Source organism: Gadus morhua, chromosome 20 (assembly GCF_902167405.1).
Source record: "Gadus morhua chromosome 20, gadMor3.0, whole genome shotgun sequence".
Taxonomy (NCBI): Eukaryota; Metazoa; Chordata; class Actinopteri; order Gadiformes; family Gadidae; genus Gadus; species Gadus morhua.
This window is the reverse complement of record NC_044067.1, coordinates 3,644,386-3,670,177: the sequence shown is the minus strand read 5'-3', so window position 1 is coordinate 3,670,177 and position 25,792 is coordinate 3,644,386. Positions and strand designations below refer to the sequence as shown.

Here is a 25,792-nt window from a genome sequence, read left to right as displayed (position 1 = left end):
ATATAGCGAAAAATATTCCTTAATTTCTATAGGATGTTCACATGTGATCTTGACTGGTAGTAGCCTACACTGTTCCCAGACCAAATCACGCAGATACACCATAATCTCTTTATTATTAGACGCAACGTCTACAAAACGTGACTGCTCCATTTTGTTAAGACTCGTCGAACAACAGCGACAATGAGTCTATGGTTTTATTTGCAGGTCTATGTCTAGCTCAAGCTGTGATGACAACTTCTAATAACATGCACTTGACCGAAACCGAGAAGAACGGAGCCATTTAGATCAGGCCTATCCTACCAAAATGTCAATATTTTCCAATGCAATATTCCGATACAAACCATTCAAATCAAAACTTCCAGATAATTTATTTTGGATTATCGAACGCCAAAATACATCATTTAAACATCATTCAGCAACCACATGTCCATATGTCGCTCATGCAGAATAAAAATACAGCTTTGTTCAGCATTTATGAACATACATTTGAAACGGATTCCCTGCTAAAAAAAAAAGCCGAATTGACCAAGGCATCAAAAAAACGCTGCGATTTAGTTTCGCTATTTAGTAATCAATTAGCAGACGTCTGTCGGCTGCAGCCCAGTCCGCCGTAATCATTTTCTGTCCTTTGCTGCCCTCTACTGACAGTAAATATACCGCCTTATACATTTCCGCGAAAGTGAAACGACAGTGGTAGCGTTTACTGTTGACCAAAGGTAGCCGATAAAATGCCCTTTCAAATAAAACGACATTTGTACTTTTAGAAAATACCGAAAACGAATCATTTTCTATGGGAGCCCTTGTCTTTTCCCTCTCTGTTCCTGCTTGGGCTCCTACTCCTCCCCTCTCGTTCTCTTCTCCCTTCCCAGCTCTTCCCATCTCCATCACCTCTGTCTCGACCTCTGTCACCTCTGTCACGACCTCCATCCCCTCTGTCTCGACCTCCATCGCCTCTGTCTCGACCTCCATCACCTCTGTCTCTACCGTGACCCCCATCTCTTCCTCCGTCACCTCTGTCTCTACCTCTGTCCCCTCGGTCTCTGTCTCTGCGGTGAGCCTCGACATCACCTCCATCACCTCTGTCTCTACCGTGAGCCCCTTCTCTACCTGTGTCACCTCTGTCTCTACCTCTGTCGCCTCTGTCTCTACCGTGAGCCCCATCTTTACCCGTGTCACCTCTGTCTCTTCCTCTGTCTCTACCGTGAGCCCCATCTTTACCCGTGTCACCTCTGTCTCTACCTCTGTCGCCTCTGTCTCTACCGTGAGCCCCATCTTTACCTCCGTCGACTCCGTCGTTACCTCCATCCTCTCTGCCTCGGTCCGGTCCTCTCCTGAGGTCCTGCTCTATCCTGGAGCTGGCCCCCTCTCTCTGCCCTTCTCTGCTGGCCTGCCTCTCCCTCGTCTGACTGCCCTCCTGCTTGAGATTGACCTCCGCCCTGGGGGGTCCACTACGAGGGTCCCCAACTTCCTCTCTCCCCTCCTCTCTCCCCTCCTCTGGCCTCCTGCAGGAGGTGCCTCTGTTGCTCTCAGTCGTCGGGTACTTCTCTCCCTGGGCCAGCGCCTCCGTGGAGGACTCCCGGGCCCTGGTGTTCCTCCCCTTCTTGCTCTTCTTCTTCCTCTTGTCTGTCTTGCCGTGGCCACTGCTGGAGTCAGAGTCACTGGAGTCACTGGAGGAGTCCCCGGAGCTGTCGCTGGAGTCACTGGAGCTGTCGCTGCTGCCGCTCTCCGGACTCTTCTTGTGCTTCCTTTTGCCCTTCTTCTCCTTCTTCTTCTCTTTCTTCTCCTTCTTCTTCTGCTTCCTGCTCTTGCTTTTCTTGGCCTTCTTCTTCTTCTCCAGCCGATCGAGCTTCCTGTTGAATGAAGACACGCATCCTGTTTAGTTCTCGAGTCGGTGGTTTAGGGGAGGACCCGGCAACAAGCAGCGGTTTAACATCATAGTTAGGAACTAAACATGATTTCTTAACATTAAAACTATCATAATCATAATTATATTCACATTACAATACACTAACTATGTTCACTATACAAAAAGGAAAATAAAGCCAACAAGTATCAACACATTTTATATATGACGCGGTGATAATAAAGAACGCACAAGATATTAAAAGCATGGATGTAGGCTGAACAGAACGACAGCCAGACAGCCGTCACAAAGGAAGGCTCAGAGCAGGCCTACCGTAGGAGCTTCTGCTTCTGCTTGGTGGAGAGAGACTTGAGGAATTCTACCTCCGGGTCCTCCTCCTCCTCACTCGCTACGTATTCCTAGGAAAAAACATCAGTCCAAAAATAAACAGCACTGAAACCCAGAACACGAATATACACCAGACACCGCCATTAATATCTACCAGCAATGCTACAACCCCCGAGGTAGGCGTGTGTGTGTGCGTTGTATATAAACTACAAGACCCATCAAAAGGTGTATATATTAATGGCGAATCCCACATTTGGCCACACGTTGCTCAGAAGGGAACAGTTCATTGCTTTAATCTCAAAACAAACTGGTCTGCAGCAGCAATCATGGTGTAGATGAGGGACCTTCCAAGGACATTGGCTTTCAGGTTGGAGGGGAATGTATATAAGTGGGTTACTTTATGGGCCCGTGTGTGTGTGGTGTGTGTGTGTGTGTGTGTGTGTGTGTGTGTGTGTGTGTGTGTGTGTGTGTGTGTGTGTGTGTGTGTGTGTGTGTGTGTGTTGAGGAGAGGGTAAGCGGCTGCGATTACCTGCGATGGATCACAAAACGTTGCGTTTCTATCAAGGACACATTTCTTCAGGGCAAACCCACTGTTTCGCATCTCTGCCATTAACTCGGAGGGGTGCATCGACGGACCTGTTAGCACAAATCACAGTCTCAGAGTCCCATTGATGTCAGCCCGTGTCAACCACTACCTCCACAGTAGGCCTTTCAGGGGCGGCTTTGTTAACAGGACGGGGCCTCAAATCAACTCACTTCACTTCCGGCTGAGCAAATCATACAATATCATTCTCTGCCAAAGCAGCCGTTAGGGGATTCAGAATACACAATAATTGCGTTTCTTTCCTTCGGCACAAATGGGGCGGGGGCGCCATTATGGTACTTCACCGGCGACACCTAGCACTGGACGCTAGCGGGGTAAACACATTACGGTCGAACTCTCTGATTTCAGGAGTCAAATCAGAGCTCCGACTGGAGGTGCGGTGGAAGGGAGGGGCTCCGCGACTGACTGACACCCACCGTCTCTGGCAGACAAGTGGAGTCCTGCACATAAATACCACCACTTTGTTCACATGTGTATTGCAAAGCCGACACAACACAAGCAATGAGGGCGATTGTTTGGTGTCACAATATACACACACAAAACAGATAATGCAGTAAACACATTAATAAAAAAAACAGAATTCCTTAATTGTAAGACATTCATTTCAAAAGTACGTCATAAATATAATATAGTATATATACTTAAAAAAAGATGTGTCAGAATCAGATCGCCAGGCTTGGATTGTGCTTGTAGGACACATGCGTTTGTGCCAATAATATCAACATCAGACTACCTGCTGCTTCTTCAGTGGGGGCGGCGCTGGCGTTGATCCCCGACAGCCCGAACAGAGGACACTCTCTGTCCGTGTTCACGTGGCCCCATTTGTGGCATTTGATGCACCTCACATTTCGCACCTAAAGGGAAATCATTGAGCATTGATGCATCCATTCAGGCTACAGTGTATTGATATTATGGTCTGGCTGCGGAGATTAAACACATTAGAAAACCAAACATCTGCTTCTAAATACACACAATGATAAATAAAGCTAATTAATGTATTCTAAAGTTTGATGTGTTCTCATTATTATAATTTATATATTTAATAATAATTAGTCGTTATAATAATTAATGACTTATTTCAAACTTTGAACTGCAGGAAACCTGAAATATGATAAGACATCAATAAATAAAATCTAATCGATTATTAAATGATATGTCATTTTTTAGAGCAGGGGTGAAGTTTCACTCACTTGGATTCCAAATGGCTGATCTCTTATAGTCATGTCATCTTTCGCATATCTATAAGACAAAGACAATACATTTCATTAACATGAATATTCATGTGGACATTTCCTAAATGTGATCATGCACCCCATGCGTGCATTTACTTCTCTCTTGGTGCGCCCTTCTGCCACTCAAACTTGTACTCTGACTCCCCCTCCTGGCAAAGAGACGTATGATAGGCAACACGGTCAGACGGTACATCGGTGTTGAGGCAGAGGTTCCGGATCCAGCCTGCATCATTCCACATACTCTATGCTGGTTTTGAAACCCAGATTCTAACCCTAACGCCACCAAACTCTTATCCAACATTAACCATTTCTTATACCTATATAAACATAATGCATTTAAAAAAAAAAATGGATTGAACTGCGCAAAATATCACTTTTCTTTAACAACTTTAAATCCATGCCTCTGAATGTAAGGAGGATGGTGTCATGTGGCAGGTAAGTCTAGGTTTAAGACTAACAAGCAGTTCCATCACTGCTTACATAACAAGACTGGCCTACACTTTAATTATAATGGAAGTGTAAATCATCTTACCTCCTTGGTTTCCTCTTCATTATTGATCAAAATAGAAGAAATGTAACAATTAGAAGTCATATCTTATACTATAAAGTATTAGTCCTTGTGTTTTACACAAATCATTAACATAAATACAATGGGATTTACCTTTGGAAGCTCCGGGTGGAGCCTCATACATGAAGTTCAGACCATTCTTAACGCGATCATCTCCCATTAACACTCTAGAAGAGAACAAATATGAAGCACATTAAAACGATATGTCATGCAAGACATGGAGTCATTAAGGGTGACTTCTAAGAAAACCCATTAGTACGGAGCACTTGTAATACAAATATAAAGCATTCCAAGTATGTCCAAGTATGCTTAAAGTGTACAGGTTATATACATATTAAGTTTCAGTAGAGGAAACGTGCAATGTTGGCCTCACCGATTGTTGTAGATCTCCTGTTCCTTCGTGTAAGCAGAGAGGAGATCCTCTTGCTTCTTTTTTTCGTAGGTTATTTTCTGTTCTGCGATCCATACCTACCACAACGACATAAAGTACATGTTTGATTCATGTTGTAGAACTCTACCTCCTTTAAAATGTACATTCAAATGCACCCTCACCTCAGCACACACACACACACACACACACACACACACACACACACACACACACACACACACACACACAGTAAGAGGTGCATTCTTCACATTCAACAATAGTTTTCATGTTTACTTAATTATGCCAACAAAAATGTAGCATGTTGCAGATAAAACAATATAAACAACTTCCGGTTGCTAGCCTGATAGCCTGCTAGCTGCCTGGTAGCTAGCCTACCAGCTCTTCTGCACAAACACTTACCTTTTTGATATTAGATTTTGAAGCAGGATGAAAATCTTTCTTGCACATGAAGTTCGCAAAGGACTTTCCCATGATTAAGCAGTCACCGACCCAGTTTTGTGAGAAGTTGTAAACACACGGAGTGTTCGTTTAATTATTTACTTTACAAGGGAATCCGAAGTAGTCACATACTAAACCTCAGCAAATAAACAACGTGAGTTAAGACTCAATATAACCCACAAAGTCGAACACAACCACGACCAGTTAACGTTATAAAATATACGTGTTTTTTGGCTATGGTTTAGAGCAGGTTCAGATATGAAACTGACGGAGGACGACTGCTTCCGGGTCAGAAGGCTAAAGTAGATGTTTTCTTTCCGGGGTAAACAGCGCTGCAGCTCAAATGAAACTGATGTCAGTGACCTGAAATGAAAGTATGAGGTAGTGGACGATCCCTGTGGACAGTAAGCCGACACTGTCACGACTACTTACAAAGTCTTCACATTGCTGATACAGGTAACAGCGGCTTTCATTTACATTTTACATATAGGATGAGACGAATAGGTTGTTATACTAATTTAATAATCAAATCAAATAACACTAAATTGGTCTACCTTTAACTGAAGTAACCTTGTTTTCAAGCAAACACCTTAATTTGACACATTGCATTAATAATAAAATAATGTGTCTGTGTTGTGCTTTTCTTCCTAGGATTGTATCCATCCACAATGTTCCCAACTTCGTGTGACACCTTCGTTGCTCTGCCTCCGTCCACTGAGGGACAGCGAGTTGTGTTCGGGAAGAACGCGGACAGGCCCTCTGATGAGGTTCAGGAGGTCGTCTACTTCCGTGCCAATGACTATGTCCCAGGGACGAAAGTGGAGGTAAATAAACTATTTCACGATATGTTGAATTAGTGTTCAATCGTTAATGCCTTTTCCCCTTTAATTGATGATTCGATTGTCCCCTTCTCTCTGTTAAAAAGTGTACCTATATTGAGGTGGAGCAAGCCGCCCACACTCACGCGGTGGTTTTGAGCCGACCTGCCTGGCTGTGGGGTGCAGAGATGGGAGCCAATGAGCACCAGGTGTGCATAGGGAACGAGGCGGTGTGGGGGAGAGAGGGCTGTGACGGGGAAGAGGCTCTGCTGGGCATGGATCTGGTCAGGTGAGCAGGCTGATTGTAATGCCAGTGTTAGTGTGATACAGTTGTCCACTCATCGCTTTGCGGGGATATCCCGTGTGGGTGGTCTTCGGTGTACTTTTAAAGAAAAATATAACGTTACACGAGTCACTTTGTGATTATTGAAATCATGTGCAGATACATGCTATACTGGGTGAATAAAGGATTTATTTAAGTCAAACAAAACCCTAACTATGTAGTTAATCAAGTAGGTAGATACTTTATTCATCCCCTTCGGGAAATTCAGCTATCCAGTTGCAACAGACAGTGTAGTTGACAAACGGTAAAAGTAGACAAAAAAGGTCTATAAAAGTCAATAGAAAATTAGCAACATTGCACATAATAAAAAAAAAAAGAGCCAGAGATAGATATAAATAAATAAACATAATGCATTGCACATTGTTCAGTGTGTGTGGGTTGGGGTGGGATCATCATGCTGACTTAACTACGCCGTTCATGAGAACGCTTTGGCTGAAGCATATCAATACCGCGGCCTTGTTAAACAGACTTGGGCTGGAGAGAGCCGACACAGCTGAGAAGGCTCTGCACGTGATCACTGACCTGCTCGAGAGGCACGGAACGGGCGGCTCCTGCATGGAGGACAACTGTAACTTCACGTACCACAACAGCTTCCTCATCGCAGACCGGACGGAGGCCTGGGTGCTGGAGACGTCCGGGCAGCGCTGGGCGGCGGAGAGAGTGACAGGTAGTCAGACGTCGTAGTGGTGAATGGACCTCCCTTCACTGTGAAGGACTTTCCTGTTCTTGGAGCATTACGATTTCACTGTCATCGACGTCCACGGGTCGTCCCTCTTGTCACCGGAAGAAGCATGTTTCCGTCAGCCTCAGGAGCTTGAGTTTGTGTATGAACCGATGTTTCATTGGTCAACTATGTACACACTTTGGTTTTATTGGTCAAACATGGAAAAGCTATGGTTCATAACCGGATCTGTCGCCAGAGGCAGGATTGCAGGGTTTGCTAGCTTTCTGATTCTGATCCTTCCAGATTTATGCAAACTGCCACGCTTAACATGTCTCCACAATGTTTATTGATTTGCACATGTTTTCTCACGCACATGGTTTAGTCGACAGCAACGTCACCACCTTAACAAACACACTCACACAAATAAATATTGCAAAACTGACATCGCCACAGAATTGAATGTTCTGAGTACATGCGACCGGGGGGAACTGGGGTCAAACTATTCCTGAGATGCTCGTGTCAAATGCTACATAATGAAAGCCTGCTCTGCATTAATTCCCCCATTGAGTTAACACCGAGTATCTTGTTTCTCATCTCCAGAGGGTTTCCGCAACATCTCTAATGAGTACAGCATCACCACCAGGATAGACAAGGAGCATCCCAAGCTCAGAGAGTACGCCAAGAGCCAGGGCTGGTGGGATGGGGTCTCAGAGTTCAACTTCGCCCAAGCCTACTCGTACATGAACACGGCCCGGATAGAGGCGTCGGACAGCCGCTACTGTGAAGGGAAGAGGATGATGGAGAACAGCAACGGTGAGTTCATGTACACCACATGCCATTCGGAAAAATAAATGTTGTATACAAACGCCCCCTAATGTGGCTCAAGCCACTAATCTTAGTCTTAACCATGTAGACTAACACGGCCTTGGGGAAACCCAGGCTGAAGCCACTTCCCTGTCTCTCTTCCCCCTCCTGTCAGTAAAGAAGACCTTATTATCGAATGTGTCTCAGAGTGTTTATATAGAGACAGCTGCCGTACGACATGGGGATAATTATAGATTCTGTTTTCTGAACCTGCAGGTCACATCACAGCTCAGACGCTGATGGAGATCCTCCGGGACAAGAAGAGCGGAATCAACATGGAGGGGGCCTTCCTGAGCGCGGGGAGCATGGTGTCTGTGATCCCCGGGGTCCCAGGCCGGAGTGGGGTGCACTACTTCACCGCCACCCCTGACCCCGAAAGGTACAGCGATCCACTTAGCTCCGTAGTGAGGTGGCAGTGTGAGGTATTAGTGAGGATTAAAGACTTAATTCATCACATGCTCATGATGCACGTGCAAGTGCGCGAGTTCCATTCTGGTGCGACAGGCTCCACAGGCTTTGAGTAACGTCTATGGGTCAAAGAAAACAGTGTGGGCCAAAAAACACGATATACAATACATGAAATAAATAATACATTGTAATCACACAAATTCCTTTAATCTCCATGTTGTGCATCTTTGCACTATGAACCAAGGACAATTGGTTCTTTGAAAATCCTTACTGTACCGACAGCGATATATTTTTTCTCTTTCTTCTGACAAACGTACTTATTGTAAGTCGCTTTGTATAAAAGCGTCTGATAAATGCCCTGAATGTAAATGTAACCCCCCCCCCCTCTTATCTCCTTCGGACAGGTCTGTGTTCAAGCCGTTCATTTTTGTGCCTGATATCAGACAGCTGAAGCATACCTGCTCTCCTTGGTACGGCGAGGACGACCCCGTGAAGCAGAAACCGCGCTTCAAGAGCAAGCCCGATCGGAAACACCCGCTGTTCCTCAAGCACGAAGTCGCGTCCGCCATCATTGAAACAACCAAGGTTCGAGATTTTGTGGATTCACCCGAGGAGAGAATCAACAGATGAAGGTACTGGGTCCTCTGAATTTACCGGAGGCTGAAGCTTTTCTTCTGTTTGTGACTTTTCAGGAGAGAGGAAAGCAGATTTTGCAGAACATGAGGGATCTGGAGAAGAAGAAGCTGGCTGAGATGGAGGTGTTTCTTGTGAAAGGTGTTGACGACGTTGACGACGGTCCCTCATTGGTGAATCTGTTTTCAAACACCGCCCAGGAAGAGATGGAGGCATATAGTAATTGATCTTGATCCAATGTTATTTTACAAAACAACCAGTTTATGAACATTATTTTATTAATATGCAAATGTACTACCTGCAGCCCGTTCTTCCAGTTTAAAGACTATATTAAAATGATCAAACACATGCACATTATTCAGTGAAATAATTTCCCTTAACTTGTTTTTAATTAAAAAAAAAATCTTAATGTATTGAGATTAGCTAGCAATAGATTTAGCGGCTGAAGCAGCATATATCATAGCCCGCTATGACAGTCCAATAAAAGGCACATACGACTTCCTGTGTGTGTCAGATTCCACTACAGACCGCAGAGTGCTACAATCATATTGTATAATCATTTTGTAGATGATGAAAACATGTTTGTTAATAAATACAAATAAAACACATGCTTCTTGATGCCCGTTAAAACAATTTCCACAGAATCAGTAGTAGGCCTACTCAAATGTCCATTATTCCTTTTTTTTAGTAAAAGCAAAAAAATAAATAAAAAAAGGACTTCCGATCCCTGAGTTAGTTACTACAAAAGCAGCAAATCTTTTCAGTCAGTTGGAAGTACTTGTACGTGCGTTCTGATACGGTTGGCCATCAAGCACGGGTTTTTAGAGGACGAGAATGTTATTCTTCAGTTTCCATGCAGTTTCTATCGAAACCTACAATCTCAAATTGTAGCATGTAGCGCGTGCGCACACCACGTTTCACCCTTTTGCAATCCTTTTCTTCCCCACGGTCCCTAAGCGCACCCATTCAAAACACAGCTAACCGCCGTCAGCGGCTACTGCTACCCCGTACTGGCGGAGTCTGTGAACCGGTAGTAGAAGTTGCTGTCCTGGAAGTCGTGCTCCTGGCGCAGGTGCTGCAGGACCCCGCCCTGCTGCAGTCGGGCCCCGTACAGCGTTGCCTCGCCCCGGTCCTGGGCCAGGCCCGTCTGCTGCAGCCAGGCCACCAGGTCGCTGCCCAGGAAGGTGTGAGTCGCCGTCCGCTCCCCGCACCTGCAAGACTTTTATTTTTTTTATTACGTAATTTAGGAACGTCGCGATCGCTCATTCGCGTGACCTAAACAGTGTAAAACTGTCCACTGGGCGCAGTGTGGGGCTCCTACCGCTAGGGGGTGGTAGAAAAATCAAAAGAGAAAAATCGAAATCAAAACTTCCCATGTGCCTTCCTCTGCCTTGGGGCCCCCCCAAGCCTGTCCACCTTACACCCCCAGTCCATCGGCCCTGGCCGGGAGAGCAGTCTGGGCGAGCTCTCTTACCGTTTCTTCTTGACGATGTCCTGGGAACACTGGTCCTTGTGGTACTTCACGAACTGCAGGCAGGTCATCTGGACGTCCACGGGCAGCTCGCTCGGCACTCGCACTTCCCGCTTCCTCCTGTTCCACAGATCATGCCACCTGATGTCCCCCACATCAAAACAACCTTCGTTACAATAAGTGCACCTTAAAAATAACGTTGTACTGAAACGGAGGCGATGGGAGCTTAATGTACCTCTTCTTAAACGGCAGGATGATCAAGTGTTTGTCCAGCCCGAACAAACCGAAGGAGATGAAACCCTGCGGAGGGGAGGATACGAATCAGCGGTAACCATGGTAATACAGACTCGGGTAGGGACGTGGATGACCTGTGATCAGTTCCTACCTGTCCGTAGTTGACCACAGCGCAGAAGAACTGCAGCTCCAGGTACAGCCGACCGGGAACGTGGTTGAAGAGCAGCCACAGGCAGCTGGATAGGTTCTAGAAAACCGGTCGGAACCGGAAATAGAAACGCTGTGTTAAACAGCAACAACTGAAACAGTCAGTTGTTAATGTAAAAAAAAATAAGAAATAATATTTGTTACATTATTAAGTTTTAGCTATCAAGATAACATTTTTAATTCCACATACAGTTTTTAAAAAGCCCTTGTCTCATACAGTTTTACTGAGCAGTGCTGAACTAGGTGGTTATGTTCATTATAGCAGTGGTGGATGAGTGAAGGGGAGTGCTTATGTTTGCTCACAGCCAGCAGGCTGACAGTCAGAAGCAGGCTGAGCAGGGAGTGTCGGGCCACTTGTCTGTCTGTGACCAGGTTGAGCAGCTGCTGCTCCTCCTCCTCTTCAACCAGCAGACAGTCCTGCACCTCGCAGCTGTTTCCACATTGACCTGCAGGGGGCGGTAGAACGCAACGCTGAAATGTTGGACTGGAACGCTTAAAAAATATATTGAAGAATATAGCGTTATTTTTTAAGAACTGAAGTAAATGAATGATCTGGGATTTAAGAAAGAAACGTTATTCTGCTCTGGTGCAAGAAAAACAGATGTGGCTATCGTTAGTTTACAATAGTAATAGTGAAAGCGATTTACCAGCCATTGAAAAAAAGACATTTTCTGCCAATGTTTAATGGAGGTAAATCGGCCTTCATTAAACATTGGCCGTTGGCTAACAGTACGTCACCTGGGTTTGTTGTAGATGCGTCGTTTATGTTTGTGCTGATAATCATATCCGGCATGGGTTCGACCGGCGCACACTCGCACATGTGGCACTCTGATAACAAAGTGAGAGTCATGTGTTATAACAGTCTCGGTACACACTGGTGAACTCACACTGTACACAAGCATTTAATACTAGACTTATTGCACTTGGTGACTGGCTAGATTACGCTACACCAGTCATAATATTAAACAGACTTAACTGAAAAGGCACTCGACCTTTGAGCCTATATTACTTTTTCTTTGCGAGTCTTTGTGGTCATTTGATCCGAGACAAGGCTGAGACTTTGTAGAGAGGAAATGTCTGTGTGGAGTAACACTTCCTCAACACATGTTGCCTGCAGGCTTCCACGGTTAAAGTTAACCCAACAATGACTCAGGAGGATTCGACTGATAAGGGACAACAACCACCAACACCTGTTGTGTTGATGCTTATCGCCTCGACGACGGGCGCGCTGCTGCCCCCCTGTGGCGGCGGCGGCGGCGGCTCTCTCCCGGACGCCGTCTCCTCGGCGGCCCGGTCGGACCCCAGGACCTGGTAGTTGGGCTCCCAGCTAACCCTGCTGAGCCCCACCAGAGCCCCTCCGACCAGCACCAGACTGAGGGCCAGCACCACCGCGCTACAGATGAGCTGGTGGACGAGGAAGAGATTAGAGAAATGAATTAGATTAGATAAGTGGAAATGTAACTACGTTACTAAGTGTTGTGAGGCAACTGAGGATGTGTGTGTGCGTGCGTGCGTGCGTGCGTGTGTGAGAGAAAGGGACTTTTACAATTTTCACAGAATATGCATTCATTTTTATCGTGAATCTCACTTTAGGTTTGAATATGCTCTCTCGAATATATTTTAACATGTTGAAGTCGTTCCTGTACATGTATTGATATCCCGCAGGCATTCTGAGACAAATTCCTCGAAGTGCAAAAACTACAACTGGAAACAAGGCCGCATTCCGATTCTCTGTCGGAGCATTCGGAGAACATCTGTGTACCATTTTGTGGTTGTGGTGAAAACATGGGGGGGGGTGGGGGCGACCGCACCTGTGGCCTGCCGTAGAAAAACGCCGGGTCAATTGTGTAGTCTCCCTTTTCCCCAGAAATCAGCAACACTGCAGTCACTAGGGCAGGAACCCTGTTTCAGGAAACAGAAGACGACTCAGAACACGAGTGTCTGGAACTGAGACCAGTGCTCTGCTACGCATTACAAATATTGATTCAATGAATGGTCTTAGATCTCTGTACACCTTCACAGAGGTGTAAGACGATAGAGAATAGGTGTGAACCAAACGACTACCGCATCAACACGTCAGTTTCAGCCTATACAGTTATGATTGAAAGGCTGAAATAAAACTGAATGTATGCTGTTGGACGGAAATACATGTCATAAAAAGTGTGCACTCTCCACAACATGAGGGCAAAGTGCTGTCGGTAAGATTTAACAGCCATTATTTGAGTGTATGTTGTTATCATTTGCATAGCCATCCATAAGCTCTTAGTGAGTGCAATGGGCTGTGAAAATATCAGTTTTTAAGTTGACTGTGCCTGCCCCTCTACTCGTTTCTGATCAATAAGGGCATCTCTTCCGTCATTGGTTTGCACAATATATCTTGCATGTCGATCCCAGATGTGTGCATGGAACCACTGGTCAAAGGCGGGGAGATTTAGGGATTAACCTCCATCTCATAACACAAGTAGTTTTACCTGTTATTGTTACACCTATTCAGGAAGAACCGGTTTTGCATGTGCATTGGGAGTGTATGTGTTTGTACTTTGCATATGTGAGCATGTGCATGTGTGCCGGTGCCTGTATGTGTGTGCATGTGCACGTGCGTGCGTGAGAGTGCGTGTGCGTTGACCGACAGTGACTCACCCCCAGCCTATGATCACCAGGAGTCCCGGGTAAACCTTGAGCTCATCACTCCTCTTCATCAGCACCAAGCAGAGAACGATGAGCCCTACAAAAACACAACACGATATCAACATAATGTCATCCTAGTCCATGACGCCCGGTGGGCGAGGTGTTTGTTCGAGGGGCGGCTACCTGGCCAGACGTAGGTGCTGTTGAGGGAGGTGAACAGCAGCATGAACGTGAAAACCTTCCCAGTGAAATTGTCCGAGCTCCCGGCAAAGTTCCACAGGATCATGCCAATACTGGTTAGGAGCTGTGGGTAGACACGGGTCAAACATAAACCCAAATTAATCATCAACATAACCAGGAAACTACACCTTGATGAACGGGGGAAGAAAATATATCAGTGGATGCTAGTTCTGAATTATAAGAAATACATAATAGGTTATTAAGGAGAGAGACTGATTATTAAGGAAGGAAGGAAGGAAGGAAGGAAAGAAAGAAAGAAAGAAAGAAAGAAAGAAAGAAAGAAAGAAAGAAAGAAAGAAAGAAAGAAAGAACGAAAGAACGAAAGAACGAAAGAACGAAAGAAAGAAAGAAAGAAAGGACGGAAAGAAAGACAGAAAGAAAAAGAACGGTTATAGCATAACTGTATAATTAACCTGGTATGCATTGTGGTTTGGTCATAACAGTAAATAAGGAATTTAATAAGAAGTTTTCAATGTGAAGGATTGCTTGACTCACCTGGGCCAACAGGAGGTTGACAGTTAACATGTGAGGCAGTCGCTTGTACTTCTTACTGAGAAACATGACGGCTATGGTCCAAACCTTTCAAGCAGAGACAAAATACATTGTTACATACGATATAAACAAGCTGAAACAAAGATGTCTGTGTCAGTGGAGCCATTGTGAACGTGTAATGTAGTTACACGTTAACTATTAAACAGGTGTGCATGAAACCGTAAGAAAATAAAAATAAACACGAAACCACCTTTTTGCAAAAGTGTATGCCAAGCCATATGCTGCTGTACCCCTTTTACTTAGAAAAGCTTTAAATAGGGAAGTGTTACACATGTCTGAAAGCATTCAGACTTCTCCTTTCGCAGCTGAGAGCGGGATAAGAATCAAACATAGCCCAGTGGACTTTGAAACTTCTGTTCCATCAGTAGATCACTTCTCCGGAAAGAAAGTATTATGTGGCCTTGAATCTAATAAACTAGGTGTTAGAAGCATTTCGGTTCCCACTCCCTTCAGTTTAATTGTTCAACCTGACGCAAAACAGATATTACCTGTTCAGTGTTGTCCTGTGATCCTATGATAAATGGCCTCAGTTGCAAAAACAATAAACTATAAATAAACACACAAAACCCAAGGACTGGCACACACACACACACACACACCCCACACACAGAGCCATGAGAGAAAGTTATTACAGCTAGCAACAACGTGAGATCACGGCTAGCCGCAGACACATGGTTTAAGGGACATGACTCACCAGTGCCACTAAGCTGACGATGCTAATGTCGAAGCTAACGTTTCTCAGGGACTCCATCAGTAGCTTGGGGTCCATGCCGGGGATGGTGAGCAGCCAGGCCGACACGTACATGATTGGAGCCGAGAGGAAGGTGCTCAACACCATCCCGGAAGTCACCTGCACAACGCAGACGCAGACACAGACACAGACACAGACGCATTTTTTATTTCAGGATCAATCAGGGCATTCCTTCCCTGATCGGTTTGAGGAACCCAAATGTAACGGGTGCGTGAAATGAAACCCTTCTCATTTGCGGAGAAACGTAGTGAGTGAAGCAGAGAGGGAGGGGATGGTTTTTTTTTGGGGGGGGGGGGATCAATCAAATGTCCCTCTTCTGCTCTCTCTAAAATCTTAACCACAGCGGCTTTAATCCTAAGGCGGCAATCTCGTTGGATCGCCACAGAGGGAGAAGAAACACACGGAGGCCACGCACCACTTCCAGCTCCATGTTGTAGTGCGCGGCGTAGATGGCCACGCTGGGCGCGGAGGGGAAGACGCCGTAGATGAAGGCGTAGTTGGAGAGGCTGGAGTGGTTGGCGGCGCTGGTGTTGGTATTGTCCAGCAGGTCCACCATGTCCTTACAGATCAGCGGCATCACCAACCTGACAAGAGGGAGCGCGACACGGGGGGGGGGGGGTCACCATGACAGCCGTACCGCACGGAGAGCTAGCTGAAACCGCACACATATTAGTCTGTTAAAAGCTCAGACAAACCCGTTTTTTATTGCAGGCTTTGATTGGACAAGAATGTCTGCTTGGGTGACTAAATGTGTGAGTCTACAACGTGGTATATCGTTAAAAAGGTATGTTGATTATAGAGAACTGAGAGGGCTGGCCTTCTTCCTAACGCTTGGGTTATGTGTGTCACGTGTTATCAGTCTTCAAGGTGAAGGTCTGGGTTTTTTACAACACAACACACAACAGGCCGCGTTCTAGTTTGAGGCCATCCTACATAACAATCAAAACTGCAGGACGAGCAGTTTGTACACCCACTCACAGCTTGGCTGTCACCAGCAGGATGAGCGCCACCACCGTGGACTTGGTGAGCTTGGTCAGCTGGCCCACCATCGACAGACCGAGGTAGAAGAGGGCCGCGCCCCCGAACGAGTTGGCCAGGCCGTCCACGAAGTCCACCATGAAGGCCGGCACCCTCTGCTGCAGCAGGAAGTGGGCGATGATGCCGATGAAGACCATGAAGACCACGGGGTTCTTCAGCACCTGGAAGGCCACCTGGCCCACGATGGACAGCTTGCTCTGCTGCCGGTCGCCCTGGTTCTTCCACTTCTGCACCTCGCAGAAGGCGAAGCCGATGGGGTTGAGGAGCACCAGGGAGACGGGGGCCACCAGGTAGATGTACTGGAGGTACTCTGGGTGGGTGTCCCGGTACAGGGCGTTGACTGTGGAGCGGTCGGAGAGGAGAGGAGAGAACTTTGAGAACGGGGAACCCGACCCCGGTGCAGCCCAGAGCCGAACCACTTGGGACGGATCCGTTACTAACATAACCTTCGAAGCAGCGGCGTTTCTTTGTTTCCATATCAGCTCACTTCTCCAAATAAGCGTCTAATGGAAGCCGAGAAGGCCGCACAGCGTGTTCCCAAGGCAGATGAACAGACACTGATAAAGATGCATTGTTGTGGGAATAGACGAAGAATGGGACAGACACAGACAAGGCGATTTGGTGAAGGTGTACAGTACTTACCGATTGGATAGCCCAAGGCAAAATCATTACTCTGAGTGGCAAATATTGAGTAGAGGCCCGCCTTGGAGAACCGGCTGGCAGGACTGGCGACAAACAAGGTGAGCACGCAGACAATGCAGAACACGGACACTTTGGCGATGAGCACGCTCCACAGAAACGGCCAGATGACGTCCCCGAAGTCCAACTCCACCATGTTCTTGAACAGTAGGGCAGGCAGGGCGAACTTTGACACAAAATTCCCTAGTCCCTTGGCTTGTGTGGACGTGATGATGTTGGCCCTGCCGGCGATGTAACCACACAATATGATCCCGAAGCACTCGAGGAGGGCCGGGAACAGTTTGTTAATGGACATCATCGCGTGCGCTGCGTGGGGGTCCATGTCTTCCCCACCGGAGGACGAGTTGCCGCTCATCTCAGTGGTTTCCATGACGATTGATCATCTGTCATGCCTGGCCGCGAGGGGGCTTTTATTGTGGTAAAGAATGTCCGCTAGGAAACAAAAGATTTGTTGTTGTGACAACCTCAATAGGCAGACACATACTGTTGTGTTGATTAATAGATGATAAGACAATTTGTTGGGAGTCAATTCGGCTCATTAGTGTACAACTCCATAACAATGTGGAAAATACAATTCAGGAATTATTTTCCCTTTTCAATTTTCAATCATTTGAACACATTACTCATAACATCACTGGTAACATTAGTCATTACGTCACACATTTAATGCACAGTTCGTTTAAAAAAAAGCGTAGCCTAGGAGCTTCAACCCCTGCAGAAACAACGCAAGGGCATTGTGTGTATTCCTAACGCACTGTGTGTATTTCAGAAGACAAACGCCAAGTAGAGCAGCGATCCAATGAATAAAGACAACGCATTAAACCATAAGACGGCTCTAAAGGTATAATCAAGAGCGCCTGTGATATTTATTCTATAGATTATGCATTATGATCGGAAGCGGTGTCATCGCTGTTATAACAGTCTCTGAACGCCGTGGGACTGTCGTCAATTAGTGTGTGTTCTCCTTTAACGAGCTGCTATGCAGAACTAGTTCTGTATTTGTGAGAATAAACCGTCACGTTTCGTTCACAACGTTACATAAAACTTAATGGGAACCATTCAAATGTACACTTACAGTGTTTGAGTCGCCGGATCCATTTCTCAAATGTGCGTCGCCTCCAACTTTCGCAATCTCTGATTTGACAGACGCCGGAACCAGCCCGGGGGTGGAGCCTCGGCGCTGACTCTGCGCATGCGCCGTGCGTCACTTTGCGCAACATTATGATTTGCTTAGATTCAGTCAACGGTGTGTTCCGTTTAATAAAAGAAGAAACGTTGGACATAGAGTGTGTATCGATTTTTATTAATTGTTTATCTGTTATACATATATTGGAAGATGTAAAACCAGTCCTTACTTTTAATGGAGTGTTAAATGGTCTCTAGGTTTTTAATAAAAAAAATAATTTGTTAAACTAATTCAGTTATCCAAAAAGATAATTTGAAATAACCGCCTATCCTATTAATAATTGTAATAGTATTTTCTTGTCAAACTCTAGTAAGATGAATTCGTATTTCCTGTAGCAACTAATAATGTAATACACAAAACATCAACCCTAACCCTAACCCTTCATTACCAGAACATAACATAAAATAATATGAAGGGCATTAAATATTTATACAACTCATATATTCAAAAATAGGATACGGTATGTTCAAAATCAAACACATTCCACTATTAGAATATAACAGCATGCAGTATAAAATGTAAATGTAAATGACCCAGGCCATCAAACTAGGCTATAGGCAAAAGGGGACCTTTTTATGGTGACATGAAGCTGACCTATAAAGCGTGGCCTTTCTTCAGGCAAGACTAGGTGTGGCCTGAAATGTTTTGCGATGTAATAACTAAACCTGACCAAGGCTACATTCAGGCTAGTAAGCATTTGAAAAAGGATAGTTGCTTATTACAATATTATTAGTTCTGTCAATGATTTGCTTCATTCTCAATTCATCCTCATATGTAATGGCAGAGTTAGCTCCACTTTGATACATACTCTCGACCAAAAAACAGATTCTCCTGTTGGATTCTGCTTTTATTGCCAACATTTCTGATAACATATCACTTATAATCATTCCCTCAAACTTTGGAGCTCCTTGACTTTCGTTTCCTAAGCCCCTAGGAGGCTAGGAAGCGAACCTCTGCTCTAGAGCATGCTGAGCTCGATGAGACGCCCGGCAAACACCCCCAGTGTGCCGATCAGACACACGGCCATGAACACACACAGCAGGATGTGATCCAGCACCATGGCCACGAACTTCCACTCCTCGGCAGCCTGAGAAACACAAAAAAGAAAACATGTATTAGTAAAGCGCTGATTATGGTCCCACGTTCACGCAAGGAGGGTCCGCGAGGCCGTAAGGGGTCCGTAAGCCCCTTGCGTCCACCGCGAGGGCCTGACGTGCGCCCCCCAAAAATTATAACCTTCCGTCGAGGCGACATAGCAGCAAGGGCTGTGATTGGTCGGCTCACTAAAACCCGACGCAGAACCTAAACAGGTTCACGACTGCGTCGAAGCGGCAACGTGGTCCTTGCGTTGCGTGACGTGGGACCATCATCAGCCCTTGAGAGGAGGCACAGGAACACGGACACATACGGTATGCTCCCTCAATACTGTTATACGAGGGAACGAGGTGGCCTACGTTGTTGGACTCCTCGTCTGACTTCATGGTCTCGGCGATGTACTTGACCCCCTCGATGGCGCTCCGAACGTCGGGGTTCTTGGTGATGGGCGACTGGAAGGGCATGGCACTGGGCGTGGGTTTACCGGAGATGTCCGTGATGTCGAAGCCCTCCCCGTACACACACTTGTCCGGCTTGTCCTTGCTCGGCCGCTTCATGGTGGAGAAGAACATGATGTGGGGGATGGTCTCGATGAACACCTGCGAGAGGAGGGGGAAGAAGAGGGCCCGATGAGGAATCAGATGTCAGGAGTATTGTAATTAGTAATGCATGAGTAATGTGTTCAAATGAATCGAAGAGTGAAATTAATTCCTTGATTGTATTTACCACATTGTTATGGAGTTGTACGCAAATGAGCCTAATTGTCTACGAACAAATTGTCTATCATCTATTTACCAATGCGACAATATGCGTCTGCCTTGTTGTTGTCAGGTTGTTACAAAAACAACAACATGGTTCGATTTAAACGCGTTTCACACAATCGCCACTAGATGGCGGTAGAACGCAAACTATCCAAGGTCCAACAGTGCGCGGTCCGTATGTTGTGGCGTCGGGAGGACTTACCCTGCGGACCCAATCGGGCATGGTGTGGGTGCTGGGGGAGCGGTGGTGGGTGTTGATGACGATGACGGTGATGATGATGGAGGCGATAACGAAGACCATGGTGAAGAGCATGTACTTCCCGATGAGCGGCACGGCGCTGGAGGTGGAGGGGATGAGCTCCACGATGACGAGCAGGAACACCGTGAGGGACAGCAGGACGGAGATGCTCAGGGTCATCTTCTCACCTGCAACGACCACATCGTTAACTGCACCTTCCACGAAAGTCCTCCTGACACATTGGTTCTCAAACTATGTTTCATTTTTAAGTGCCACCGCAGAGATATTTTTGAGCCAAGAATCCCTTTCAGAGCTATAAAACATTTCAGGGAGGAAAAGGATCAATTATACTTTTTGCATCACTACTCGGGATAACCAGACGATGGAAAGTCCCTAATTTCTCCCCCGGAAAAAGCTAAAAGCCACAGGGCCGGCCGGAGCTAGTGCGTGTAAATCTCACTACCGACCACAATTTGGTGGTTTTAGCTTATTTTTTCACAGATTCCCCTTCCTCCATATTTAGAGACATTTTCCGAGTACCATCTCCAGGGACGCCCTTCAATGTAGCCCTTGGTGGTACGCGACCCTCCACTTGAGAACCCCTCTGTCTTAATACATGCAGCGTTGAGAGCCATGAACCGGCCAGAAATCCATTCATCTTAAATCAATGAATCAATCTACTGACTCTGACTGACTCTAAGAAGCAGAGTGAACCAGTAAACTATGCAGATGTGTGCAGATGTGTGCCGAGATAGAGATGGGGGGGGTGGGGGGGAGCTGCGCATCGCTGATCACGATGATTACTGCAGCCTTTGTCATCTCCGGCTTAAGACACTACGATAACGTTTCTGGAAAGAAAACTCCAAGGAATAAATTAAAAAAAATGATATTCCTCGCATTTCACCCGAAATGTAAATAAGCTCTGCGGCGGTTGTCAGCGGCCGATAACCTCTCTGTGAGAATGTATTCCAGTCACGGGAGTAGGCAGCGTCTTAGAGACACATTGCCAATACTTCTATTGCCGAGCGGGAATCCACTGGAACAACTTGACGCGCCAACAAATTGCTGTCATTGAGACGGTTACTGCAATAGACTTCCAAGGTAATCATATTTATGGAATCCTTTTCTTAAGGCAGGATTTTCCATATCTAGATGAATGTTCGTCTGATCCCATTGATTTTGTTTGGTTTCAGAGAGAGCCAAAAACACGCAAATCTAAAACGTAGACACACACACGCACACGCACACACACACACACACACACACACACACACACTCTGTTGATCCACAAAGGACCCCCCCCCCGGCACTGACATCCCCACATCAGCAGCCATGTTGTCAGCGGCGGCAGCCGAATTACAGCGCGCATGTGATGTATTATACATTAAAGCCGCGCTCGGCTTCCAGACATGACAGCACAGAGGGATTCTGGGTAATGAGGCAGACCCCCAGACAGGGAAGGAGGCCTGACTGTGGGCTCGATGCGAGCCCAGAGTGATGAAGAGCAGCAGCATCACTGCTATTCAAGCCTGTGCTATGATCAGTAGAAACCAGCGAACGGAGGAGGACATGCTGAACGGCGGATTCTTCTAGAAACTAAAGACACCCCTTTTATTATTATGGGATGTACTTGACAGTTGACACCTCCGTGAAGTTCATTTAGTTTTCGAGGTGTTGCTGCAACGCATCACACCCGGGCTGGGGAGCAGTTACGTCTCAGCTACTCCTGTTGTTCACTTTTGGTACACGATGAGTCTAACCGTACTCCAACTCAACTCAACCCATGACTTTTTAAACACGCTTCTCATGTTTTTGATTAAGCATCTGATGTCTAAAGTACTTGGTTGTGTAGCATCTTCTCCTAGCTACCTTTGTTGTGTACCGCAAATGGGTTAACCTAGAGATTGTTAGTGCTTGGCACTTGGTTCTATGAACAACCTTACTGTACCGACAGCGAGATATTGTTGTTTCTCCTTCTTCAGACAAATGTACTTATTGTAGGTTGCTTTGGATATAAGCGCCTGCTGAATGCCCTTAATGTAAATGTATAACGTGCAAGTCAAATCAACGTATGTGTGCTTCAGTAAGAGACATATACGTTAATTTGAAACGCACGGTACAACAAACATGATAATTATATCTCAAAAAGCCATGAGTTGAGTTGAGTTTGGCTTAAGGTTAGGTTATGGTTCCACGTCGATGCAACGCAAGGACCACGCAGTCGCTTTGATGCAGTCGTGAACCTGTTTTGGTTCTGTGTCAGGATTTAGTGAACGGACCAATCACAGCCCTCGAAGCAAGGTTACAATTTTTGGGAGGCACACGTCAGGGCCTTGCAGTGGACGCAAGGAGGGTCCGCAAGGACGTTATGGGTCCGTAAGCCCCCTTGCGTTGTTGCGTGGTCATGGAACCATAATCAACCCTCAAGACGTCAAACGAACGTCAAAACGAATGAATGAGCAAGCAAATAAATAAACAAGACAAACCAACCAACACGATGATGAACCACTAAACAGACCGACGACTGAACACACCCAGCGTGACGAACGGCTGAAGCGGGCGGCGGCGGCGGCTACGTACCCGAGTCCGTAGGCAGGTAGAAGACCAGGCCGGTGAGGAAGGAGAAGAGCATGCAGGGGATGATGACGTTGACGATGAAGTAGAGAGGCAGCCGCAGCATGAGGAAGTGGTAGGTGATGTCCAGGTAGGGTGTGTCTGGGCAGCAGGCGTAGTACACCCAGTGCTTCCAGCTGCGGTAGTCCTTCATCACCCACTCCCCGCTCTCCATGAAGTTGCTGAGGTCGGGTCGGTCACTGTCCTAGGGGAACAGGGACAGCGTGGGGCGTGACGTCAGGGCTGTGGCACCAACGCTACCTTCGACAATTCAGTCGTTTAGTGGAACTTTTACCAAGAGGGACTCGCAGTGACTTGTTTTTTAGATACAGGTCCTAGAGGGGAGGACAGATTTTTTAATCATAATTGCCATCTTACTTGTATGCTTTGACCTACAGTTTTACAGACTGAACTGAACCCAATTTATAAATCTATCGAGTAACCTCATCACTTTGTCACCTGACTGCTAAATGCGGTCTTAGAAGATGACCTCATTTAGGCGGTACCTACTGTTACCTTACAGGCCACCATAGCTTCCCCTCCGTTGTTGAAAAGGGAAGGTTGAGGTAGAGGGGGTTATCGTTGGGTTGCAATCGGCAATCCCACCCCTAGATACCACTAAATCCTACACACTGGCCCTTTAAGGTATCTAACCTCCGTATACACATGGGGTCATGTTGTTATGAAATCAGTGTCTGGAGGAGAGTACGGAGGGTGATGGGTTACTGGGTTGATGACCACCAGCCAGGGTGTCTCTATCATAGAGTAAAGGAGAGGAGGGTTACTGGGTTGATGACCACCAGGCTGTCTCTTCATAGAGTAAAGGAGAGGAGGGTTACTGGGTTGATGACCACCAGGCTGTCTCTTCATAGAGTAAAGGAGAGGAGGGTTACTGGGTTGATGACCACCAGGAAGGGTGTCTCTATCATAGAGTAAAGGAGAGGAGGGTTACTGGGTTGATGACCACCAGGCTGTCTCTTCATAGAGTAAAGGAGAGGAGGGTATCTGGGTAGATGACCACCAGCCAGGGTGTCTCTATCATAGAGTAAAGGAGAGGAGGGTTACTGGGTTGATGACCACCAGGCTGTCTCTATCATAGAGTAAAGGAGAGGAGGGTTACTGGGTTGATGACCACCAGGCTGTCTCTTTCATAGAGTATAGGAGAGGAGGGTTACTGGGTTGATGACCACCAGGGTGCCGTCGTTGGTCCAGGTGCCCAGCTTCATGCTGCAGTTCTGGAGGTCGAAGGGGAAGTGCAGCACGATGATCTCGCAGTAGCTCTTGAAGATGGCGGGCGGGTTCCACGTGATCATGCCCGTGTGCTCCAGCAGCACTTTGGTCTCGTGCACGATGGCGAAGTCGCCGTCAGCACTGTGGACGCAGATAAAACCACGACAGAGTCAACACGGATAGGGGAGGGGAGGGGGGGGGAGGGAGGGAGGGAGGGAGGGAGGGAGGGAGGGGAGGGCAGCGGGTGATGTTAACAGAGGGGGACAGGCCAGGAGCCCGGGGGCCCTGCCATGTCGGCACTCAAACGGCCCCCGACCAGCCAACCGGAGCGCGGCGTGGCACAGGTTGTGGTGGAAGCAGAGCTGGTTGTTAGGGAGAGAGAGGAACAGCCCCCAGCGTGACAGCGGCAGCATATGGTGTGACGGGAACGTGCGACGCAGAGGCCAGATTTAGCCTGATGCAATCCGAGCTCTGCCACCCGGCTTAGCGACGGAGGTGGGGGGGGTGGGGGGGGGGGGCGGTGTGTGTGAACAACACAGGAAATACGCTTGGTTGCGTCTCCCCGCGTTTGCATTTGCATAAAAAGGGGTGTGAATTCAATGTGAAACTGTGTGAGATGTGACACGGACGAAGGTATGGATCGGCGAGGATCTGAGCGGGATGCGTACTTGTTGTACAGGACGAGGTCAGGCCTCCAGATATCCGTGGACGGCACTCTGATCTTCTTGATTCCGCCGTAGTCGTCTGGGCTCCACTGCAGGTTCACGTCCTTCCATTTCTGCGTGACGGACAGGAGATTGGGTGCTGTCAGAAATAACTAGCTGCATTTGCATGTGGATTTGCATATGCTTTAATATTCATTGGGTAAAGTAACCATAGGCTTGAATGTGTTATGGAAAAAAATGCAGGATTTTATAAAAAAAAAAGCACATTCTCGAATGCCTAATAAAATTCACTTATCACCATTAGATTAAACTTTGATTAAATTGAGGGATTAACATATTGCGTAAGGAATTGATTTACATAGATATACACAACGCATACCTGTTTCAACCGCACATTGCTGTTGACAATCTGGTTGACCTCATCCTGAAATTAATGAAGCAAAATTAGATTTATTTCGAGTCGAAGGAGAACCACACGTCACCGACGCGTGGTTGAATGAACGGGAGCTAAAACGAGGCCTGAATGATTCGCCGTCTCACCACACTGATGAGCTGTATGAGCTGGAGTCCCACGGTGACCACCACCGGGTCCTTGAAGTGGTGGACCGGACGGACCACCTTGTTGTACCCCGTGAACAGGTTCTTGAACAGCCGGGTCTCGTCGGTGGAGGCCCAGGCTGGCCCTGCCATAACAACACACAAGATATGGTTTGTTATGCTAGGCGGAAGTGGATCGCTGCAGACAGCTGTTGGTTCCAGGCGTGATCCACAAATTCCCAACTGCCGTCTTCTGCAGTTGGGAATGCATTTCTGCATGTTTTCTTCCTCTGTTGATACCATTGTAACTTCAAATGTATAAGTTAAGTTCAGGTTGTAGTAATTTTGTATTCTTGCTTTTGTTTGTGTTAGTTTTAAATGAATCTTATAAACAGACACAAAGTAAGTCACGCATAATGTATTCCTTTTACATGCCGGTATGCGTGTGAAAGTTCAAGTCTATTTTTAAGTCTTGCGTTAAAAAAACATTTGG

The 25,792-nt window shown here is 46.6% G+C and overlaps 4 protein-coding genes across 8 annotated transcripts in view; 1 reads left to right on the top strand and 3 right to left on the bottom strand.

The window, feature by feature from the left end:
* Window positions 1-343: 343 nt before the first annotated feature.
* cirsr (corepressor of RBPJ and splicing regulator) lies at window positions 344-5,733 on the bottom strand. Of its 3 annotated transcripts, none has more exons than XM_030342861.1 (11): window positions 5,386-5,733; window positions 4,969-5,063; window positions 4,689-4,762; window positions 4,560-4,573; window positions 4,124-4,176; window positions 3,986-4,034; window positions 3,529-3,649; window positions 2,721-2,827; window positions 2,177-2,262; window positions 1,201-1,850; window positions 344-1,128 (listed from the first exon to the last, which is right to left on the bottom strand). In XM_030342861.1, exons 1-11 carry the CDS (start codon window positions 5,455-5,457, stop codon window positions 782-784), a joined length of 1,668 nt encoding a protein of 555 aa, XP_030198721.1. In that variant the 5' UTR covers window positions 5,458-5,733; the 3' UTR covers window positions 344-781. The 3 variants fall into 3 exon arrangements, with proteins under 3 accessions (XP_030198721.1, XP_030198723.1, XP_030198720.1); XM_030342863.1 differs by having other exon boundaries at window positions 344-1,116; window positions 1,228-1,850; XM_030342860.1 differs by having other exon boundaries at window positions 344-1,850.
* Window positions 5,726-9,511, top strand: scrn3 (secernin 3). 2 transcript variants are annotated; one of them, XM_030342866.1, is made up of 8 exons: window positions 5,726-5,880; window positions 6,076-6,248; window positions 6,350-6,531; window positions 7,053-7,252; window positions 7,850-8,062; window positions 8,330-8,492; window positions 8,965-9,106; window positions 9,214-9,511. In XM_030342866.1, exons 2-8 carry the CDS (start codon window positions 6,093-6,095, stop codon window positions 9,379-9,381), a joined length of 1,224 nt encoding a protein of 407 aa, XP_030198726.1. In that variant the 5' UTR covers window positions 5,726-5,880; window positions 6,076-6,092; the 3' UTR covers window positions 9,382-9,511. The 2 variants fall into 2 exon arrangements, with proteins under 2 accessions (XP_030198726.1, XP_030198725.1); XM_030342865.1 differs by having other exon boundaries at window positions 8,926-9,106.
* Window positions 9,418-18,153, bottom strand: gpr155a (G protein-coupled receptor 155a). 2 transcript variants are annotated; one of them, XM_030342858.1, is made up of 16 exons: window positions 18,050-18,153; window positions 16,918-17,406; window positions 16,216-16,615; window positions 15,653-15,821; window positions 15,181-15,336; window positions 14,430-14,513; window positions 13,878-13,998; window positions 13,707-13,791; window positions 12,878-12,968; window positions 12,257-12,470; window positions 11,805-11,894; window positions 11,370-11,512; window positions 11,011-11,106; window positions 10,861-10,925; window positions 10,629-10,766; window positions 9,418-10,373 (listed from the first exon to the last, which is right to left on the bottom strand). In XM_030342858.1, exons 2-16 carry the CDS (start codon window positions 17,342-17,344, stop codon window positions 10,142-10,144), a joined length of 2,511 nt encoding a protein of 836 aa, XP_030198718.1. In that variant the 5' UTR covers window positions 17,345-17,406; window positions 18,050-18,153; the 3' UTR covers window positions 9,418-10,141. The 2 variants fall into 2 exon arrangements, with proteins under 2 accessions (XP_030198718.1, XP_030198719.1); XM_030342859.1 differs by having other exon boundaries at window positions 9,418-10,365.
* Window positions 18,154-18,256: 103 nt separating this feature from the next.
* The window catches only part of chrna1 (cholinergic receptor, nicotinic, alpha 1 (muscle)), an 8,451-nt gene continuing 915 nt past the window's right edge, over window positions 18,257-25,792 (bottom strand). Inside the window, exons 2-9 of the mRNA XM_030344178.1 lie at window positions 25,303-25,445; window positions 25,142-25,186; window positions 24,766-24,875; window positions 24,043-24,238; window positions 22,835-23,072; window positions 20,219-20,442; window positions 19,615-19,854; window positions 18,257-19,247 (exon numbers count right to left, since the gene is read on the bottom strand). Of these exons, the coding sequence (XP_030200038.1) occupies window positions 19,119-19,247; window positions 19,615-19,854; window positions 20,219-20,442; window positions 22,835-23,072; window positions 24,043-24,238; window positions 24,766-24,875; window positions 25,142-25,186; window positions 25,303-25,445 (1,325 nt within the window). The 3' untranslated portion in view covers window positions 18,257-19,118. The remainder of the gene's footprint in view (window positions 19,248-19,614; window positions 19,855-20,218; window positions 20,443-22,834; window positions 23,073-24,042; window positions 24,239-24,765; window positions 24,876-25,141; window positions 25,187-25,302; window positions 25,446-25,792) is intronic.

Coding starts and splice junctions, on each gene's coding strand:
- cirsr (XM_030342860.1), bottom strand. CDS start 5,457: ATGGGAAAGTCCTTTGCGAACTTCATGTGCAAGAAAGATTTTCATCCT. Junction 4,763..4,968: donor CAGGAGATCTACAACAATCG/GTGAGGCCAACA, acceptor GTTCTCTTCTAG/AGTGTTAATGGGAGATGATC. Junction 2,263..2,720: donor CGTTTTGTGATCCATCGCAG/GTAATCGCAGCC, acceptor GTTTTTTCCTAG/GAATACGTAGCGAGTGAGGA.
- scrn3 (XM_030342865.1), top strand. CDS start 6,093: ATGTTCCCAACTTCGTGTGACACCTTCGTTGCTCTGCCTCCGTCCACT. Junction 7,253..7,849: donor GGCGGCGGAGAGAGTGACAG/GTAGTCAGACGT, acceptor TCTCATCTCCAG/AGGGTTTCCGCAACATCTCT. Junction 8,063..8,329: donor GATGATGGAGAACAGCAACG/GTGAGTTCATGT, acceptor CTGAACCTGCAG/GTCACATCACAGCTCAGACG.
- gpr155a (XM_030342858.1), bottom strand. CDS start 17,344: ATGGAAACCACTGAGATGAGCGGCAACTCGTCCTCCGGTGGGGAAGAC. Junction 11,513..11,804: donor CGCATCTACAACAAACCCAG/GTGACGTACTGT, acceptor CGCCCCCTGCAG/GTCAATGTGGAAACAGCTGC. Junction 10,926..11,010: donor CTGTGGTCAACTACGGACAG/GTAGGAACTGAT, acceptor TCCCCTCCGCAG/GGTTTCATCTCCTTCGGTTT.